Source organism: Dryobates pubescens, chromosome Z (genome assembly GCF_014839835.1).
Source record: "Dryobates pubescens isolate bDryPub1 chromosome Z, bDryPub1.pri, whole genome shotgun sequence".
Classification (NCBI taxonomy): domain Eukaryota; kingdom Metazoa; phylum Chordata; class Aves; order Piciformes; family Picidae; genus Dryobates; species Dryobates pubescens.
The window spans coordinates 62,416,402-62,437,649 of record NC_071657.1 but is presented as its reverse complement, the minus strand read 5'-3'; the positions used below and the strand labels follow the sequence as shown (position 1 = coordinate 62,437,649).

The 21,248-nt window shown below is 41.5% G+C and overlaps 1 protein-coding gene across 1 annotated transcript in view; it reads right to left on the bottom strand.

The window, feature by feature from the left end:
• Positions 1 to 5,250: 5,250 nt before the first annotated feature.
• Positions 5,251 to 21,248, bottom strand: part of LOC128899513 (interleukin-6 receptor subunit beta-like) — a 42,927-nt gene continuing 26,929 nt past the window's right edge. Inside the window, exons 10-15 of the mRNA XM_054178937.1 lie at positions 20,885 to 21,007; positions 19,339 to 19,491; positions 17,528 to 17,671; positions 15,492 to 15,588; positions 13,881 to 13,944; positions 5,251 to 5,673 (exon numbers count right to left, since the gene is read on the bottom strand). Of these exons, the coding sequence (XP_054034912.1) occupies positions 5,251 to 5,673; positions 13,881 to 13,944; positions 15,492 to 15,588; positions 17,528 to 17,671; positions 19,339 to 19,491; positions 20,885 to 21,007 (1,004 nt within the window). The remainder of the gene's footprint in view (positions 5,674 to 13,880; positions 13,945 to 15,491; positions 15,589 to 17,527; positions 17,672 to 19,338; positions 19,492 to 20,884; positions 21,008 to 21,248) is intronic.

Genomic DNA, 21,248 nt, shown 5'->3' with positions numbered 1-21,248 from the left:
GTGCCTTCAGTACACAGCTGGTCAGAGCTGTTGTGAACGTCTGCACCTCTGACTGTGTCAGGTGTTACCCAGGATTTACTAATCCTGAGATCATCTTGTAGCCAGTGCCTCTATCACCAGCAATCCTGGATCTGTGGTATCTGTTGCTTTGAACAATTGAACAATTTGGTTGTTATAACTTTCTGAACTGTGTCAGAGCAAGTCCTTAGTGAGGCACCAAGAAGTGGAGGCTAATGTAAATTTTGCCAGATAGTTCCAGCAAGAGTCCTGGGCTCTGAGATAGGCAAACATCAGGATCTTACCCTTAATGTGATACCACCTCATTCAGCAGTGGGCCTGCACATCCTTAAGTCTTCCTCTTCCTACTGATATACTTGCAGAAACCCTTTGTGTTGTATTTTGCATACTTTGCCAAATTTAATTCCAAGAAGGCCTTAGATTTCCTCAATGCACCCCTAAAAAATATAAAATGGTAGCTATCCTTAAATGATTCTCTTACTGCATTGTGGATAGGTAGATGGGAGGATGGGTGATGTGAGTGACTGTTTCTAGCATGGCAGGTTGTTTTCAGTTTTATTAATTGAGCTGGTGCATCCACTGCAGAAATAGAATAGATGAGGAGATAAGATTGTGTCCTCCCATTTGCCACGGAGTGATTTGTCATAGTAGGTCTTCTGTGAGTAATGCTCAGAAGGGACTAATATAAGCCATCCTATACCCATGTTCTTACAGACTTCATCAACACAGTACAAAGGCGCAGTTAACATCATTCAGGCAGTAGACACACAGTGCCATCGAGAGAGAGTAAAAAGAAAACCAAGAGTCCATGACACAGAATTAAGAGCTCTGAGACAAGCATCTTCTGTAAATAGAGGGCTTTAATTAAGTGCTTTATTATTTTACAGTTTTGGTAACAGTAACAGGTTGACTCAGACTGACAGGATGCCTCTGTGCTCTTTCCTCTCCAGGAGGACTCTGCTCAAGGTGCTGTTACTCTATAAAAGTGGCTTTTAAGCTTGCCAAAGGCTTACCTGAAAGGTTTAGGGGGTTAGGGAATTTGTAGATACCCTTTAGTTATTGTTATTCTATTTGGCAGTTAATACAGGGTGAAAAAAACCCTCAAGAATATTCTGGTTTCTGCAGTCTCATCTTCCAGGCTGAGTATCTTTTTATCTTGGTTCTGAAACACTGTTAGAATTTTCAATGCTATCCAGCTACACTTCCCTAAGTGGAAAAACAATTATATTCAGTGTCCATACTACTTTAAATATGTGAGAAAAAACATCTACCATGGATACCAGAAAAGATAGGTATGTACTAACTTTGCTTTGCACATGTTTTTAGAGGCCATGTAGAGTGACTATAACATTAGTTTCTCTGTGAATATAAAATGCTAGAACACTTTAACCCTGCAGTACAATACCTCATGCTATAAATCACTATGACTGTGTGGCTCCAGATCTACCATTATGAGTTTAAGCTTCTGCAGTGTCCTAATTTTTGCTAATGCTAATAGTGGTCAGCTTGAGCTATGTTGGCTGGTAAAAGAAAAGAAAACAAAACCACCAAAATCTAAAATGCTTTGGCTTTTATCATCCTGAGCCTTCTATTTGCCATTTCACTCTTAACAGATATTGAAACTACGAATACTGAAGCTAGAAACACTACTGAAACCACTTGAGCAGTGTATGAAATGAAATTCCTTCCATATTTATTAGTAGAGTTGTGCTTCTGCAGTCATAGTACATCTGTATAAGCACAAACCTCCCTCCCCCGGCAAAATGCCCCAAAACAACAAACCACCACACACACCAACAAACAAACAAATGAAACAAACCCCAAACAAACCAACAAACTCAGGTGCCTCTAAGTACCTGAGCACTCTATGACTCCTAGTCCTGTGTCCCTGAGTGGGTACTTTATTTCAGTGAAGTCTCCTGTTTTGGCTAGATCTTTGCTCTCAAAGGATACATTATGATGAGTTGTCCTTTTACACCAATGACTTCAAGCCTGGTGTTACTGGTAGGACTTAATAATTTTTGTGGCTCTGTGCTGGACTCTTTCAAGCAGTTCCCTGGCCTTCCTAAACTGAGGGGCCCAGAACTGGACACAGTATTCCAGATGTGGCCTCATCAGGGCAAAGCAGAGAGGGAGGAGAACCTCTCTCCACCTACTGACCACACCCCTTCTTGGCCACAAGAGCACATTGCTGGCTAATGGTCAACCTTCTAGGACTCCTAGGTCCTTTTCCCCTTCTCTGCTCTCCACAGGTTAGTCCCCAACCTATACTGATATACGGGGTTGCTCTTTCCCAGATGCAAGACTCTTGCCCTTGTTGAGCTTCATCAAATTTCTCCCTGCCCAGCTCTCCAGCCTGCTCAAGTCTCATTGAATGGCATCACAACCCTCTGGTGTGTCAGCCACTCCACCCGGCTTTGTGTCCTCACCAAACTTGCTGACAGTGCACTCTGTATCCTCATCCAAGTCGCTGATGAATATACTGAACAGTACTGGTCCCAGTACTGACCCCTGAGGGACTCCATTAGACACAGGCCTCCAACTAGACTCCATCCCATTGACCACAACTCTCTGACTTCTTCCAATCAACCAGTTCACAATCCACCTCACTACCTGATCATCCAGACCACACTGCTTCTGCTTAGCTGCAAGGATGCTGTGGGAGACAGTGTCAAATGCTTCACTGAAATCAAGATAAACCACATCCACATCTACCCACCTGTTTATGTCCTCATAAAAGGCTATCAGTTTTTTCAAACATGACTTCCCTTTGGTAAAGCCATATTGACTGCTCATAATGACCAGCTTGTCCTTGATATGTCTAAGGACACCACCAAGGATAAGTTGGTCCATCACCTTTCCAGGGATGGAGGTGAGGCTGACCAGTCTATAGTTACCTGGGTCATCCTTCTGACCCTTTTTGAAGACTGGAGTGACATTTGCCTTCCTCCATTCCCCAGGCACCTCTCCTGTCCCCCATGACTTCCCAAAGATAATGGAGAATGGTCTAGTAATGACCTCTGCCAGCTTCCTGACCCCTTTGGGTGCTTCCCATCAGGACCCATGGATTTATGGATGTCCAGATGACTTAACTGTTCTCTAACCCAGTTCTCATTGACCAAGGAAAATTTCTTCTTTGTCCTGTCTTTCTCGGGGGCCTCAGGCTCCTGAGGACAGCCTCCAGGTCCATATGCACTCTACGGAAATTCTCTTGGTCTGATGATGGATTTTCTTCAGGAAGATGTCAGGAAATGGCTAATATCAGAGAAGCAATACTCACTGGATCTAAAACCCAACCTGTGTTTTGAGTGTCATGTATGAAGGTTGCTTCAGATACTGAAACTGCTCACAAGCCATTTGATTCTACTTATTTACTTTGTATGTAATGTAACAATACATGTTGGCATGGTATGCAGTGTTTGTGGTATCAACTACACCAGGAAAATAAACTGCTCTGACTGTAAACGAAAGAAGTATTATGGGTGACAAGATGCATAATTCTTATGTTTGGGAATCTGACAAATGAGGTCATGTTCACATGACTAGCTGACAATGGTTGTATATCGTTTGAGGACTTCATTGTCCATTAATAGCATTTCATTTCATCCCCTCTACTGGATATAGCAAATAGTAACAGCTTCTCTAACAGCAGGATCTTCTGTGCTCTCCTAAATTCAAATCAGGCAAAGTCCTCTGAATGAAGTTAAAAGATGTAGAGATAGATATAAAAGACTGCTCAAACCTTTGAAGTGGTCTGGGGAGGGATCATGTTACCCCTTCTTCCAATGAGCAGAGGTAATAAGAGTGAGTGGTAATGGTACATTGCTTTGCAAGAAAACAATTTTAAGGGCTTAGAGCCTTAATGCAAAACCCAAAGTGAAATACAGGATGGTTCTTGCCAGTCCTAATAGAGAGACATAGATAAAGAGAGAGAGAATATAAATAAGGAAAGTGAATTATACAGGTTTTGTTATGGGGTCTCACTAAATCAGTCAAGCTGGCATTTGCAATTTCTTTCAGCTATTCTCTACTGCATACTGCCTAATATGCATGGAAATATTTGTGTGAATCTGAGTCACCCTCATTTTTAATGAGAGAATTTTGAAAGATGCCCATCTAAGGAGCCTCTAGTGCTTAGGGTGCAGTGGATCAATTTCTTTCTCCACAAAATAATTTTAGTGAAATGCTCTGTAACCTCAAGATGACCACAAACTAGGTCTTCTACAAAAACTACAAACCATTCATGCCTACAGAAGCTGCTGTAAAGCTGGAAAACCAGTTAAGACTCTGTAGCATGGTGATACATGATGAAGTCACAGAGAGAGCACATTAAGAAAGACCCTTTTACCCTTTATATTCCATTGATGACTCCTCTATGCAGGCTTTGGAGGGATGACTCACTGAACTATCTCTTCAGCTCCTGAAATCCATTCAAAAAGACCATAACTGCATGCAGTGTGAAATCTGCAACTAAATCTCCTAACAGAACATGGATGGATTTCCAGTCTGTGCAGAAAAATGCAGGAAGAAATAGCCTTGATTTAATGCAACTAAAACCTCCAATACTAATAACGATACTTATTATGATCTTCATTTACACAGCACTACTCATCTATGGTGAATAAAGTTATGCATACTTAAGATGTAAAGCACTTAATAGTGCTTTACATAGACAGAAGAGCATCATTTTCTATTCCAAAACCCAAGGCTTTGGACTCTTGTTTGGCCATCTTTGACCAACTGGAGAGCTTCTTTGGAGTAGTAGACACTTTTGCTGGAAATATTACTGAAGAACTTACTAAGTTTGAAAATCAGGTTTTAAACTGATCACAGTTACTTGAGAACCTTCTAGAGTTATAAACTAGAACAACAGAGGGGAAGTCTTGAAATGGCTTCCTGAGTGCCCTGGGACTAAGCATTTAGAGGTAACTTACTGGAAGGTTTTTCGTACAGTTCCCTGAAAGTTTGCCTGTGTGAAGACAGTAGGACTTTCCACAGAACAACTGTGCTGAATAACTAATTAATTAGATAATCAATCTGTTTCAGCCAAGAGGCTTATTGAAATAGATACTAACTATTTTCACACGCTCACTATCTTTTATGGTCCTAATGGATCCATTCAAGACTCAGAGGGTTTTGGAACTTCATGGTATGGGAAATTCTGAGGATGCTAGAGTTCAAATTGACATGTCCTGTCAAAGCTGGTCCAGATGGCAAAAATACTACCTGACTTTATTTGAGGTAATCTTGTGGAGCAAACAAAACCTGATGATCAGTTTGTGCTGCTTTACTGCTTAGTTCCATTTCCAGACGAGGACAAGAAGCTCTTGCAGGCAGCTTCACTGCTGGGTTCATCAAGGCTTTCTGGCTGAGCTCTATGCTGGTGTAGTCACTCAAGAATGGTACTGTAATGGAAATTATTTCTTCTTCACTTGTAACTGCTTCTTCAGGAATTTCTTCATGCCTTAGTCTTATGTCTATGTTTTTGCTAGGTTTTTCTGACTGGCAAGTGTCACACTTTCTGTCTTCTTCACCATCCATATGGAGGTCTAGCTTCAAAGAAGCTTTTGGCTTATGCTCTATGACATAAAGGTTTGTGGTATCATTGTCTGATAAGGGCTGAAGCAGTGACCTGGAAACAGATTTCCAATTCGTCTGCAAGACACAACAAGAAGAAAGAATAATTTTAGTATTACACTTTTGCAAAGTGCAATTGGCAACTTACTGAAATAAGTAAGAAAAGTATAAAGCTAGGAGATGGGGAGCCTGGTCCTGCCTGTGTCATATGCTAACTGATCAATTTTATCTCTTCTTCATTGCTTTTAGAATCATGAATGAATACATTTGTTTCCCTAATTTAGAGTGCCATCTTCTCCTCTCCCATCGTATTTAACCAAAGTTATTCTTGCTTTTATATCTGCTTTGAATAAAACATAGTGGTGGTGGTAAAATGCAGGCTTCACAATGTGCTGTTCTGAGACCACAGCTTTCAAAACATTTAACAGATGTGTTGCTACAAAAAGGCAGCAGCTTGAATTGAAACAGCAGCCGAACAAGTTTTAGATATCAGCTGCTGCAAGCAGTTTGATATGCAACCTAAGGCTATTTTGTGATCTTGGTATACAAGTTTTTACAAATTCTGAATGATTAAATGGACAACAAAATCGCCTGGTTGAAAGCTGCCTTGACCTGGGAATATGAGGATAATAGAATACATAGAATATATAGAATAAACCAGGTTGGAAGAGACCTTCAAGATCACCGCGTCCAACCCATCAACCAATCCAACACCACCCAAACAACTAACCCATGGCACCAAGCACCCCATCAAGTCTCCTCCTGAAAACCTCCAGTGATGGCGACTCCACCACCTCCCCAGGCAGCCCATTCCAATATGCAATCACTCTTTCTGTATAGAACTTTTTCCTAACATCCAGCCTGAACCTCCCCTGGCGCAGCCTGAGATGATGAAGTTCATATAGAAGCTCACAATCGTAGGAACTGTGACATTGAACCTCAGAGGTGAAAAACTTGCCAAGGTGATGGGAACTTTAGCTGATAAAAAAAATCAAGCCAGGACAGAGATTTTCTGTAACCCTAGTTAAAAGAAATTTTAGCTATCACATCCTTTCTCCATGTGACCTCTCCAATTGCACAGACCTGGCAATGAGCACACCTGCTCTGCCACCAGCTACAGAAACTTACAGGAGATGTAGAAGAAATAGAAATCCAACAAAAACTGGCCCTGAAAGTTTTCAAAAACATTACTGTGATCCAGGAGCCAGGCATGGTGGTCCTTGAGTGAGTGGTGAATCCTTCTAATGACATTTATGCAGACACTGTCAAAACAGCCATTCTGGAAATCCCAACATATTTGGAGAGGACTGTGTGAGCTCCAAAGATGGATCTGTGCTGTGCAACACAGTGGACAGGAAGACCACAAACCTTTCACTGGACACGTGAACAGTGGCTTCCTGGCTTCCTGTGAGCCAGGAAGCAAGGATGACAAATCCCTTTGTGAAATGGTGGAACTGGATGCACAGAGGTTCTGTGATGCCCTCAGCCTCAGTGTGCTGACCTCCACAGATGCCTAGGACACCTCCCCAAATCATCCACATACTTGGTCTGTTTTGTAAAAGTAAATAATTTTTTTTCTCTTACAAAATAAAAAAAGGGGAAGCATTGGACTCGATGATCTCCAGAGGTCCCTTCCAACCTCCAGCATCCTGTGATCTTGTCAACAGTTTCTAACAAAACATCCTTCTTTTCCACTTGGATTGTCCTGCAGGTTTTGGTCACTTTTGAGACAAAATTTTTAAAACTATGGCCAGGGTGAGAGCTGGTGTGGCTGGTGTGTTCTCTGGTATATTAGCTTTTTTTTTTTTTAACCTCCTCAGTTGCTCTGGAGTAGTTTATGTTGCAAAAAATAAATCATTATTGGTTGTTTTGGATTTTTTGGTGGTTGGTTGGTTGGTTTGCTTTTTACATTTCTTTGTTCTTACAATTTGTATTCTGACCTGGAAATGAATATGCTGTTCCTTGAAATCTTATCAATCCCACATAAAATGCCCCTGCTTTTCTTTTGTAATGGAATGAGTAGACAGCTCTGCATGGCCAGCTTTTAACTTCTTCTGAATAAAGACCTCTGTGATATGTACCCTCCATTATCATATTTATTATGAACACTAGCCTAAATTCTACACCTACCAAATGGGTGAACTGTCTGAAAGAAGCACTTACAGGTAAAGAAGAATCATCACCATCTTTGAAGTATCTGGTCTAAATGTGAAGAACAAGATACTGATGGAATGGCTACCTCACAGGTTAGTCTCCATAGTTCATTTTCCTGGCCTCTGTGTGCTGATTCAACCGAATATCTCCAGTTTTTCCTGCCACTTTGTACCATGGGATGTGTCACTGCTTTAGATTACAGTTGTTGTGGCCAATGTGTAGAACTTGGCACTTGGATGTGTTAAATCTCATGCTGCTGTACTCTGCCCATCTGTCCTGCCTGTCAAGATCCCTCTGCAAAGCCTCTCTACCCTTGAACAGATCAACTCCTGCCCCCAGCTTGGTGTCATCTGCAAATTTACTGATGATGGACTCAATGCCCTCATCCAGATCATCAATAAAGATATTGAACAGGATGGGGCCCAGCACTGATCCCTGGTAACCACTAGTAACTAGCCTCCAGCTGGATGTGGCACCATTCACCACCACTCTCTGGGCTCAGCCCTCCAGCCAGTTCCTAACCCAGCACAGAGTGCTCCTGTCCAAGCCACAGACGGACAGCTTGGCCAGGAGTTTGCTGTGGGGGATGGTGTCAAAGGCCTTGCTGAAGTCCAGGCAGACTACATCCACAGCCTTCCCCACACCCACCAGATGGGTCACCTGGTCATAGAAGGAGATCAGGTTGGTCAGGCAGGACATACCCTTTGTAGATCCATGCTGGCTGGGCCTGATCCCTTGGCCATCCTATAACCATCAGGTTCATGATCACCTGAAGAACCTGGAAGTGTTCAAGTCCATGGGAAACACCCACGGGTACTGAGAGAACTGGCAGATGAGGTTGCTAAACCCCTTCCTAAATCCATGTTGGCTGGGCCCAATCCCTTGGCCATCCTGTAAGTGCTGTGTGATTGCACTCAAGATAACCTGTTCCATAATCTTGCCTGGCTCTGAGGTCAGGCTGACAGATCTGGAATTCCCTGGCTTCTCCTTCAGTCCCTTCTTGTGGATGGGCATCACGCTGGCCAGCTTCCAGTCTTGTGGGACCTCTCCAGTGAGCCAGGACTGTTGAAAAATGATGGAGAGTGGCTTGGCCAGCTCATCTGCCAGCTCTCTCAGCACCCTAGGATGGATCCCATCTGGTCCCATGGACTTGTGGGGGGTCCAAGCAGCCTAGGAGGTCTCTAACTACTTCCTCCTGTATCACAGGGGAACTATACTGCTCCCTGACTCCATCTGCCAGTTCAGGAGGCCAGTTGTCCAGAAGACAACCCATCCTGCTATTGAAAATTGAGGCAAAGAAGGTGTTAAGTACCTCTGCCTTTTCCTCATCTTTTGTTACAATGTTCCCCTCTGTGTCCACCAAGGAGTGGAGGTTGTCCTTGCCCCTCCTCTTGCTATTAAAATATTTGTAGAAGGATTTTTTTGTTGTCCTTCACAGCAGAGGCCAGTTTAAGCTCTAAATGGGCATTTAACTCTCCAATTTTTTTTCTGCATGACCTAGCAACGCCTCAGATGGTGTGTCTTCTGTCATCAGAATCACCTCACCCTCAACTTCCAGTGCCCCGTATTTGTTTTGCAAGGGCAGCTAGGAAGGTGAGAGGAGCCAGGAGGATTTTACTTTACATCTCCTATGAGGGACCTGTATCCATTCCAGGCTGCTTGTGTTTCTGTCAAGAGCTGCTACCTTAGGTTGACCATGAGGCAGCAATCTGCTCTTGTGCCAGCGCCATTCTGGGGTGTATTAGAAGGGGTGTGGTGAATAGGTTGAGAGTTTCTCCTCTCCCTCTACTCTGCCCAAATGAGGACACATCTGGAAGATTGTGTCCAATTCTGGACCCCTCAGTTCAAGAAGGGCCACATCCAGCAAAGATGCCACATCCAGCTGGTGGCTGGTCACTAGTGGTGTGCCCCAAGGATCAGTGCTGGGCCCCATCCTGTTCAATATCTTCATTGATGATCTGGATGAGGGCATTGAGTCCATCATCAGTAAATTTGCAGATGACACCAAGCTGGGGGCAGGAGTTGATCTGTTCGAGAGTAGAGAGGCTTTGCAGAGGGACCTCGACAGGCTGGACAGATGGGCAGAGTCCAACAGCATGAGATTGAACACATCCAAGTGCTGGGTTCTGCACATTGGCCACAACAACCCCATGCAGAGCTACAGGCTGGGGTCAGAGTGGATGGAGAGCGGCCAGGCAGAGAGAGACCCGGGGGTACTGGTTGATGGTAGGCTGAACATGAGCCTGCAGTGTGCCCAGGCAGCCAAGAAGGCCAATGGCATCCTGGCCTGCATCAGGAACAGTGTGGCCAGCAGGAGAAAGGAGGTCATTCTGCCCCTGTACACTGCATTGGTTAGGCCACACCTTGAGTCCTGTGTCCAGTTCTGGGCCTCTCAGTTTAGGAAGGATGTTGACTTGCTGGAATGTGTCCAGAGAAGGGCAACAAAGCTGGTGAGGGGTTTGGAACACAAGCCCTACGAGGAGAGGCTGAGGGAGCTGGGGTTGCTTAGCTTGGAGAAGAGGAGAGGGGAGACCTTATTGCTCTCTACAACTACCTGAAAGGAGGTTGTAGATAGGTGGAGGTTGGTCTCTTCTCCCAGGCAACCAGCACCAGAACAAGAGGACACAGTTTCAAGCTGCACCATGGGAGGTTTAGGCTGGTGGTTAGGAAGAGAGAGAGTGATTTGCCATTGGAATGTGCTGCCCAGGGAGGTGGTGGAGTCACCATCGTTGGAGGTGTTTAGGAGGAGACTTGATAGGGTGCTTGGTTGCATGGTTTAGTTGATTAGGTGGTATTGGATGATAGGCTGGACACGATGATCTTGAGGGTCTCTTCCAACCTGGTCTATTCCATTCCATTCCATTCCATTCCATTCCATTCCATTCCATTCCATTCCATTCCATTCCATTCCATTCCATTCCATTCCATTCCATTCCATTCCATTCTATTCTATTCTATTCTATTCTATTCTATTCTATTCTATTCTATTCTATTCTATTCTATTCTATTCTATGCCTCAGGGAGCTGCTTGAAAGAGACTACTGCACAGCCAAAAAAATGATTAGGGGAGTGGAATATCTTCCTTATGAGGAGAGACTGAGGGAGCTGGGGCTCTTTAGCTTGGAGAAGAGGAGACTAAGGGGAGACCTCATTAATGTTTATAAATACATAAAGGATGAGTGCTGAGAGGATGGAGCCAGGTTCTTCTCAGTGATGCCCAATGACAGGACAAGGGGCAATGGGTGGAAGTTGTGGCATAGGGAATTCCATGGAAACATGAGGAAAATTTTTTCACTGTAAGGGCGATGAAACACTGGAACAGGCTGCCCGGGGGGATTGTGGAATCTCCCTCTCTGGAGATACTCAAAGCCCACCTGGATGTGTTCCTGTGTGACCTGATATAGGTGATCCCACTCAGGCAGGGGGGTTGGACTAGATGGTCTTTTGAAGTCCCTTCCAGCCCCTAACATTTTGTGATTCTGTGATTCTTACTCAACTAACCTGTTCATTCTTGAAACAACCTACAAATAGAATAAATATATGGAATATAAGAGGATTTACTTCTTAGCTCCACTTTACAGTGTTCATTTGTAGAATATCTTTCTCCACATTTCAGGAGTTGTTTATAAGGTCAGATTACTTCTAGGCAGTAGACTTGGTAACTGCCTTATTGTATTGTCTACTCACATAAAGCTTTTTCTGCTCTCCCCCAGAACATTATCTGACAACTGTTTAAGGGATCAGGAGTGCTAGCAGTGTTCTTTGTCTCTCCAGTTGTGACAATAATAGAGTTTAGAATCAAATTATCATAGAATTGTTTTGGTTGGAACCTCTAAGATCATCTATTCCAATTGTTAACCTAATACCACAATGGCCATTAAACCCGGTCCCAAAGTGCCATGTCCATGTGTTTTTTTGAACGCTTCCAGGGACAGTGACTCCACCATGTCTTTTAGTAACCCTATTCCAATACCTGACCACTCTTTCCTTAAAGAATTTTTTCCTATACCTCCCCTGGAGGTATATTTCTGTCCATTTCTTCTCATTCTGTCACCTGATACTAGAAAGAAGAAACCAACACCCACTTCATTACAACCTCCTTTCAGGTTGTTGTATAAAGCAATGAAGTCTCCCCTCAGCCTCCTCTTCTCCAGGTTGACCACCTTCAGTTCCCTCAGATGCTCCTCATAAGATTTGTTCTCTAGACCATACAGCAACTTCTCTGCCTTACTCTAGACCTGCTCCAGCAACTCAATGTCCTTCTTTTATTGGGGAGCCAGAACTGAGGATGGGCCAGTCCAAGAGGACATGGTTAGTGACCTGCTGCACCACTTAGACATACACAAGTCTATGGGGCATACACCCAAGGGTACTGAGGGAGCTGGTGGAACTGCTCTTCAAGCCACTTTCCATCATTTATCAGCAGTCCTGGTTAACCAGGGAGGTTTCAGCTGACTAGAGATTAGCAGATGTGACATTCGTCTACAAGGAGGGCCAGGAGGAGAATCCAGGAGAACTTCAGACCTGTCAGTCTGATGTCAGTGCCAGGTGATATCAGTGTTCTGCAGGTCCTTCTGCAGGAGCTGGTAGCTCATGGCTTGGATGGGTGGACCTTTAGCTGGGTTAAAAACTGTTTGGATGGCCAGGCCCAAAGAATGGTAGTGAATTGAGTTAAATTCAGTTGGCGGCCAGTCACAAGTGGTGTTCCCCAGGGCTTAGCATTGGGACTGGCTCTGTTTAATATCTTTATCAATGATCTGTATGAGGGGATTGAGTGCTCCTTCAATAAGTTTGCAGATGACTATAACCTGGAAGGGAGTACTGAACTGCTCAAGGGTAGAAAGGCTCTGCAGAGAGACATGGACAGGCTGGACGGAGGTTCTAAGGCCAATTGTATGATATTTAACAAGGCCAAGTGCTAGCTCCTGCACTTGGGTCATAGGAACCCCATGCAACAGTACAGGCAGAGTGGCTGGAAAGCTGCCCAGCAGTAAAAGAACTAGAGAAGCCAACAGTGTGCCCAAGTGGCTAAGAAGCCAAACAGCATCCTAGTCCATATCAGAAATAGTGTGACAAGCAGGACCAGGAAATTTCATTGCTGATGATTTCATTCTGTGTTACAGATCTGGACAGTGTTTGGCTTGTAGACATACTCCAGCTTCCGCCTGATCTTCTTCTAAATAGACACAAGTCTGCTTTGTAAAGGCTGGCAAGCTGCCTTAAGGATTCAGATCTACAACTGCCAGATTAAGTTCAAGCTTGCCAGAAAAATCAAAGAGATGTGAAAATGAAAGCAGTACAAGTTCCTGCTACAAAAACACAAGGCTGAGACTTGGGAGGTAAACTGAGGTGTCTTAGAGGACACGTTTCAGTATGTGGTGCAAGCAAAACTGGAGTAAAAACTAGTTTAAAAGGGGAGACTGAAGGGTAAGAAGATGCACTTAAGTCGATTAACAGGCAACATGGTCTCTAGCAGCGTTTTTCTAACAGCTGATTTCCAGGTGCTTCAATTCTGAAATTCAGGTACCAAATTCCTTGCCAAAGCATGTGAGAAAGCTGTGGGCAAAATTTATACATACTGCTGACCCTTGATGTCTGTTGACTGTTAGGTGCTCCTTGTCTAGAAACCTCCAGAGTCTCTGGATTCCTCTTGAAGTGGTTAGAGAGTAAAGAGGTGAGAGATGGATTCCAGAAAATACCATATACATGGTCTCCACTATGCAACTTCTGTGGAATTAGGCCATGGTGCATTACTGTGAGTTTTGAGTAACTTATACTTTATAATCAGTTCCAAATGGTGAAAACTGACAGGATAGAAAAACTGAAAGCCTTTAGCTCCCCTCCTTCAACTTTGCTTTGTTTTAACAACCACACCTTTAAATATGCTCTATAATGTTCTCAAAAAAGCCCGAGAATGCTGTTTAAATTAAAAAGTGTATACAGCCTCTGCCCAAACAACTCTCCTCCATTCTATATTTCTACTATTATTCTAACTTCTCAACTGTTATTGTTAGACATTTACTAGGGTGAAGTGTGAAAAGACTAGTAACTATCATTATTGATTAATATTGATTATTTGGTAGGAAAGATCTCTCTTTTGTATGTTCTCACACCATGAAAAGAGTACTTGCCATATCCTGGAGGGCACTGCTGTTTCTTGGACTTGGTACCCTGGGCCAGAATGACTTTTTCAGCCTGAAAAAAAACATTCTAAATTTATTGTCAGGTTAAATGAGTGACATTTCCTATGCATGTAAGTTAATGGCCATTTGTAAGTAACATTTTATTAGTATTTTTGCGACCATCAAAGCAAGATCTTCTTCAATGACTATTATGAATAATGCCAATTAAAACCTGAACACCAAGCCTGACAGTCTACACTAAAATGCTGATTTAGTGATAATTTGCATCTTTATTTAAGGATGAAGGAGCTGTGACAGGAGCTTTTTCTGTATGTTATTGTATATTATTAATTCACTATTATTTCCACAAAACCACTATCTTCATTGAGGACTCTTGGACACATAGGAGGAAGCTTGTTTTAGTAAGTATTTGGTCATGGGCTTTTACTTTGAAGTTTATTTTCCCTTAAAATAAGGGTAAGCTACTTCTGTTCAATGCACATTCTGTTTGCCAGTTGATGTGTTCAAGTGGGTTTCAGCTGGCTACATGTCCTCAGACCTTTCACTAGAGCCCCATTTTTCAAGCTCCAACTTTGCACCAGGAGCAGCAATCTGCTATGCTCTGTAGAATTCCTGGGCTAACCCCACCATGGGCACTACCCAGGCACTGTCCTCCCTGAACTTTCCTGAGAAGACAGACAGTAATTGTAGCCTGCCCATCACTCCTGCCACCTTGGGATGGTGGTCCCAGACTAGCAGAAGCCAGTTATGATTTTGCTGCAGAGGGGCAGCAGTTGAAGAGGGTGGGAATTTTGAAGAGCTTCTGTGGAGCTGATTGATCCTGCAGACATCTGTTGCTTCTCACTGCTTATGATGAGCACCTGTGGGAGCAAAGGGAGACTGTCCCTCTGCATTTTTTAACAGAAAACTCCCTTTTAGCAGTTGCTCTTGGAGCACACCCTTCTGAACTTTGGCCAGTGACTCAGCTCCATAGGAAAAAATAATACTAATAATTAAAAATCAGTGCTACTGTGAGAGTCTCTGGGAGGTTATACAAGCCCATTACTCTCCCTGTGGTTTGAGGCTGTAGAATTACTGGATCATCTTGTTGATCCTATGAAGATGGGTGTGTGGCTGAGTAATTTTTTACATACTAAGTGGGTAATTGAGATGAAAAGATCCTTGGGATCCTCCATCTTAGTTCCATGTGTTCAATACTACTTCATAGTTAATTGTTAGTTTGTAGTGTTACACTGGGCTGCTGTATGCTGGTTTTCCAGTGGTGGTTTGGTGGTTTTTGTTTTTTTTTCTTTTAAATAATTCTATCCTAATGGGCCCAGACAATGAAGTATGATCTTATGTTTAAGACAATAAAGTTGACTCTAGGCCAAAACTTCAGTTTAGGTCTTAGAAGTTCTTGTCAAATGGGTTAGATGAGATATAGAGCAATTTATTGTAAAATCTAGAAAGGGAATTGCTTAGGAGACTCAATGGATGGCCTTTGTCTTGTGCACTTTTTGTGTTGCATTGCTTTAACAACAAAAAAAGACTCAGTGCTATGAAACGTGTTAAGCAACAATGAAGAACTGCTCACAACTTCAGTCAGTATTACCTTCTTACCTTTTATGCACCAGAAAACAAGTGAGAAGTGCAAAACCCAGAAAGAACATCATGCCAAAGCAAAGGCCAGTCACAAAATGTTCAAATTCTCCTTTATCTGGTGGGGAAACAGAGTTTGAATCAGACCTGTGGTATCAAGAGTAGAAATGCTATATTGCCTCTGCAAGAAACATACTGCAAACAGAAGTCAAATCAAATTTTACACAAGTTCTGGGATTCCTGTAAGTGAAATTTATTTTAAGCAAGACCTGGGATCTCTGAGGGTCAGAAGCTTTTGGGTTTGAATTTTTAGGTATCTCTCTCTCTCTCTCACTCACTCTCTCTCTCTCTCTCTCTCTCTCTCTCTCTGCTGAATTCTTAAATCTACTATCCAAAGATAAATGTTTTACAATGAAAGAAGTATTCCTACTCCCTTTGCTATTGCATGAACTCTGGCTTGTTTAATGGTTCATTACTCTGATGCAGTTCAAACTTAATAAGAAACTATTTGACTGAAATTGACTTTTAATCCGTTTTGGCTTTTACAAGTAGGGTTTGGGGTTGCTTTGGCAAGATAATACCTGGTCCTGATGACAATAGTATGGTTAGTGTTATTGGTAGGTGGCATCCTTCACATCTCACTTGTGTACCACCATCCCAAAGGAGGTAAAGTGACTGAAAAGTTAATGAGGGTTGATCAAGTGCTAAGGCAGTAAGAGTAGTGCTGCTGTTGCAGGCACCAAAGCAGTCTGTGATGTGAAGAGTGAGTGGTGGTTGAGGCATCCTGTACAGACAGCTAAATTAAAAGCTTCAAAATAGCACCAGGAAATTGTGATCAGTATAAGACTGCGTTGCTGATACAAACTGCATTTGCCAAAAGGCTTTTATGACAAAGAAACCAATGGAAATAGTAAAGCTAATGCTTAAATTAAATGTAATTACCTGACTTTTAAAAAAAGTTACATTAAATTAACTCTACATTGTTGTTATTTTCCTGAAAAATCAAATCCTATCCAAACATATTCAGAAGAATGCATGGAATAAAGCCCTACAGTGGAGACACTAATTTTTTGTGTTGATGGAAGAAAGGATTTCACCACAGGGAGGAGAGGGGGTGTAAACCTTCTTGACTTCAAGGAGTATTTTAATTTCTTTCCTCTTTCTTTCTGCTTCACAGTGGCTATTCAATTGTTTGTGTTTGTATTTCCTTCATGTATTGTAAAAGCTGTATGGGGAGAAGCCATTTCTGTACTTTCACCTTAATTCCACAGGTTACTTTCCTGTGGCTGATGATGTCATCTTAATCTGTTCTTCTGCAATTCAGAAAACTTAAATTGAGTGAAGCAGTCAAACAAACAAACAAAAAGTCTACTACAGTGATAAGGTTCTAAAAATGTTTGAGAATCCATGTTTAACCGACCTTATGTGATTACAATGTATTAAACTTTATACATGTAACTGCATTGGTCTTCTTAGTGGGTCTAGGCACTTAAGAAAAAAGCAAACTTTTGTCAGTGAACTGCAGGACCTGTTATGGAAAATACATTTCAATTATGAGAGAACAAAAGATACATTGCTTTGCTGTCACAAGCAACAGATACTTCTCCCCCGCTGATGGCTCTGGTGTCTAACTGGAAACCAGTTTTATATAATTGCTCAAGATTTTGCCATGAGCAAAGACTACTGGACCTAACTGCTCACAGGCAGAATATTTAAGCTGCTGAAATCTATGATAACAATTAGCAGTAAAGAAAGATATATAATATCTTAATAGTCAAAAGGTGAGAAAATGTTTCAGAGATGAGGAACCCTAACTAAGTCTTCCCTGCACGTTAGGTAATGAAATACAGGTTAAGTTGCCCTGTGATGCATGGCTTGCCTCTAACAAAGGAACAATTTTGTGTTTGTTGTCAGTAACCAAGGACTGAAAAATAGATCTTGTGCAAGAGCACTTTGTTACTCCTCAGAAAACAGGAAAGGATAAGATTATAATGCCATATATAGTACATAAAGTGAATCTTGATGCTGGGTAACACATATCTTAGCTACCAGGGTACCGTATTTTTGAGTGCTGAAAAACTGTGAACGAGTTGGAGGGCCTTCACCAGCATTAGTGAATCCTGAAATTTGCACATGGTAGATGGTTTTTGCCTTCAGTCCAGTAAGACGGTAACTTGTGGTTGAAGAGTTGAGTGTAACAGCTAAAAGGCAAGAGGGGTTGGGGGAAGAGACTGTTAGACCAACTCTGACAGCTGAGCCTGTATCACCATAGCTGACTAGGGAAAAGGAAAAAAATTCTGTGCCCTAACCTACAGCTGGAGGAAACCACACTCTGCAGATTTCTTTGGACAGGTACAGGATTTCTCCAAAATACCTATGCACATTTTAAATCCAGAGGTAAAAAGCATGAGCTTTTTACATACCAGGCATGCTTAGGTGCTGAGTGCAGAAGGATCTTTATACTGTGTGTCAAGAAAATGCAGTTAACACATTGAACAGAGGTTTCCATGTTGGCTGTAACAGATGACATAAGGACTAGACCCTATCACATGCTTTACCCTTACTACACTAGTCACTAGTTATCCACCTTGATTAATACCAGTGCTATTACTCAACATTCAGTATAGAAAAAGGGCTGTGCATTCTGCTTCCCCTACTTTGGAGATCTTTCAGCTCAACATTTCTGATGGTTCAGTAGCTTTTCCCATGACCAGAATAATGCAGTCAGCAATGCTGTAGCTGTCTTTAACATGGCAGAAATTACTTTCCAAGTTTGACACTGCAAATTTAAGATCTGTGTAGAAGTGGAAATGGTGCTGTAGCTTACAGGCTTCCTGCCCCTAATTTTCTGAATAAAATTCTTCTTCCTCGAAAACATGCCAATCAGGTGTCATGTCACCATTGTGTTGACTGATTAGGGCAGAAAGAAAAGTTCAGTCCTGGATGCTTCCCTTGAGTCTGCACACTTCCTCTTGTGCTGGTAGGTATTTGCAGTGCGATAGAGCCACCCCTGAAGAGGGTGTCAAACTCCTGCTAATGCTGTGTACTTGAAGTTTTTGTTACTATTTATGACCCTGTAAGGGCACAAGTCAACATGAACTATAAAATCTTTGTCATTCTCCTTTGTTGGGTGGTTAGGTGCTATCTGTCTCCCATAGCTTGTCTTTAATTTTATTTGAAAGCCCATATTTGCAAAGTTAATATATTATCATTTATAGGAAGAAGATTTTTCACTGCAGAACAGAAGAAAAATGTTTATTGGAAGAAGATGGGGATTTTTTTCTTTTAATTTAAAATTATTTTGTAAAAAAACAGAAGCAGTTGGAGCTCAGAAATATTTTTTTAATGTGTATTTGTTTCATCCATTGTAGTTACACACAAAAGCTATCAATTTTAGAAAGTGTTTCTAAACATCAAATTTATAATAGTGTCTTTGAAAACAGGCAAAAATAAAAACTTGTATTCCCTGCTAATGGAGTTAGAAAAACAGTAAGTGTTATAGAAGGACTCAGAGCCAAGATTTGCTGAGTTGCAATGAAATGCAAAAGTATTTAATAGTAGTATCTTAATACCTCAGAAATACTGAAAGCATAAATCTTCCATTCAGTGTTCCTAGAGAATTTTGCAGCAGTCTCAGAAATGTAAGTTTGAAGGATTTTTTTTTTTTTTAAACAATAATTAATTTCAGGTGATCTCTAGAAAATTCTAGGTATTCATACTCTAGCAAACTCTAACCAGGAGCTCCCCTTTGAGAGCATTACATTCCCTCAGAAATCTAAGTAACTCAGTAGTGTGCTGCAAGAGCGCTCACTAATTTTCTCTGTTGTGACTCTGAGCTGCTACTTTGCTCTGAACAATGGTCACTTACCCAGAGACTTTGTAGTCAGTGAATCTGTGTAGCTGATTCTGTATCCCTGGAGAAAACCCAAACAGTCTTCAGCAGCTATTTCAGTCCACTTCACAAGTGCAGAATGCTTTGTGATATTCAGAATGGTCACATTATTGGGACCTGTCCTAGGAACTTAATCAGATAATACTTTTAAGTTCTTCACCAATGCTTATGCAATAGACACAAAACACTAAAACCTAAGTGCTTCCTAGATTCTAGTTGTCATAAATGTATCACAAAGTGTGGAAAAGAGAAATCGTATAGAGTGAAAAAACCCTCATCCTGAGAAACAATAAAGTAGGTAGAAACTGCAACTGTCTTGTTAGAAATACTTTTACTCTAACAGATGCAGCTGTATTCATTTCAGCTTGCAATACGAGACACTACTGAATTGATATTGGACAATCTGACTTCAGCCAAAGTTAAATTTCAGCTGTACAGAGTAGTAATTCCAAGATCTTCTTTCCATTATTTTGGAAATGGCATTAATAGTGATAATAGTAATATTAGCAATAATGACAGTAATGCTGATAACAGGAATGGTAATAGTAATAACAACATAATAATTATTCTACTAACAATACTAGCAGCAGTAGTAACAAGAGTAACAACTATAGTAATAATGATAGTACTAATAACAGTAGTAACAATAATAATGGTAATTGTTGTTGGCTGGATTTGCACCCCAACAAATTGGAGATGTACTCCCAGAATAAATTTGCCACACTAAATTTTGGAAGAAAAATGAAATTATATTTACAAAAATGAAGTAGATATGAAATGATAAGAGGCAACAAACATATACAAGGTATATTTATGTATATTCACAGTTCAATAACATCAGAAATAGCCCCTTGTACCATAATTCAGCTCTTCTCACCCCTACCACCCTGGACACAAAAGCCCAGAGAGGCCATAGACAACCAGCTAACAATTTCTCTCTGTCCTGTCTTGGTCAGTTCTTACCACAGCTTAAACAAGAAACGATCAGGCCAAGGCACCAAGGTCAGGAAACAGAGACAGAGGGAAGCAAGCAAGTGAACAGCAGAAAAAAGAGAAATGCTCTGTGTGTTCCTAAACTATATAGAAATTTGCAGAGACAATGAAATGAAATAAACTCATCTCTGCTACTTACTTGCTCAACCTCTTAAGACAAAAATGTAATTGTCCAGCCCCTGGATTGAATCCTCTGGAAAAATCTAATTCTTATTTACTGTTAAGCATAGTCTTTTAAAACTGTAACAGTAATAACTATAGTGCTACTACTAATAGTACTACTACTACTAGTTAGAGTAATAGTAGCAATAGCATAGTAATAGTAGCAATAGTGTAATAATTTTTCTATGAGCATGTCAGAAAGGAACAACATTTAGGTCATTCACTGCCAGTGTATAACTGCTGGAGTGAAAGCCAATGCTAAGTGAAGAATGCTGACAAGTCATCTGGTAAAGAAACTTTGTGTAGGATTCCTTTGTGGCTGCAGATAGGACATGAGAAGAAATATAAAAGACAAGGAGAGGAATACCTCCTTCAAGTGAGTACAAGTGGGTCACTCCAAAAGTCTTTTCATGTTTCATGAAACTGTCACACTGACACACATCAGATGCATGCAACATTATTTTGTACAACTTATACAGCTGAAAATTGTCTGGAAAACAAAGGTACATCAGTGTTTACTGAAAGGTTAGAAATGATAAAGAAGGGGAGGAGAGACAACATTATGTGTGTGGTTTTCACTTCCTGAGACTCAAAGCACAGTGTGATTTTTTACAGACTGTACAAAATACATGCATCTTTTTTCATTGTCTCTAGATGCTTAATACAAACCATTTCAAAAGAAGAACAAGACACAACATGGGTTTGCTTTTGAAAGAGGACAGATCTCCTTG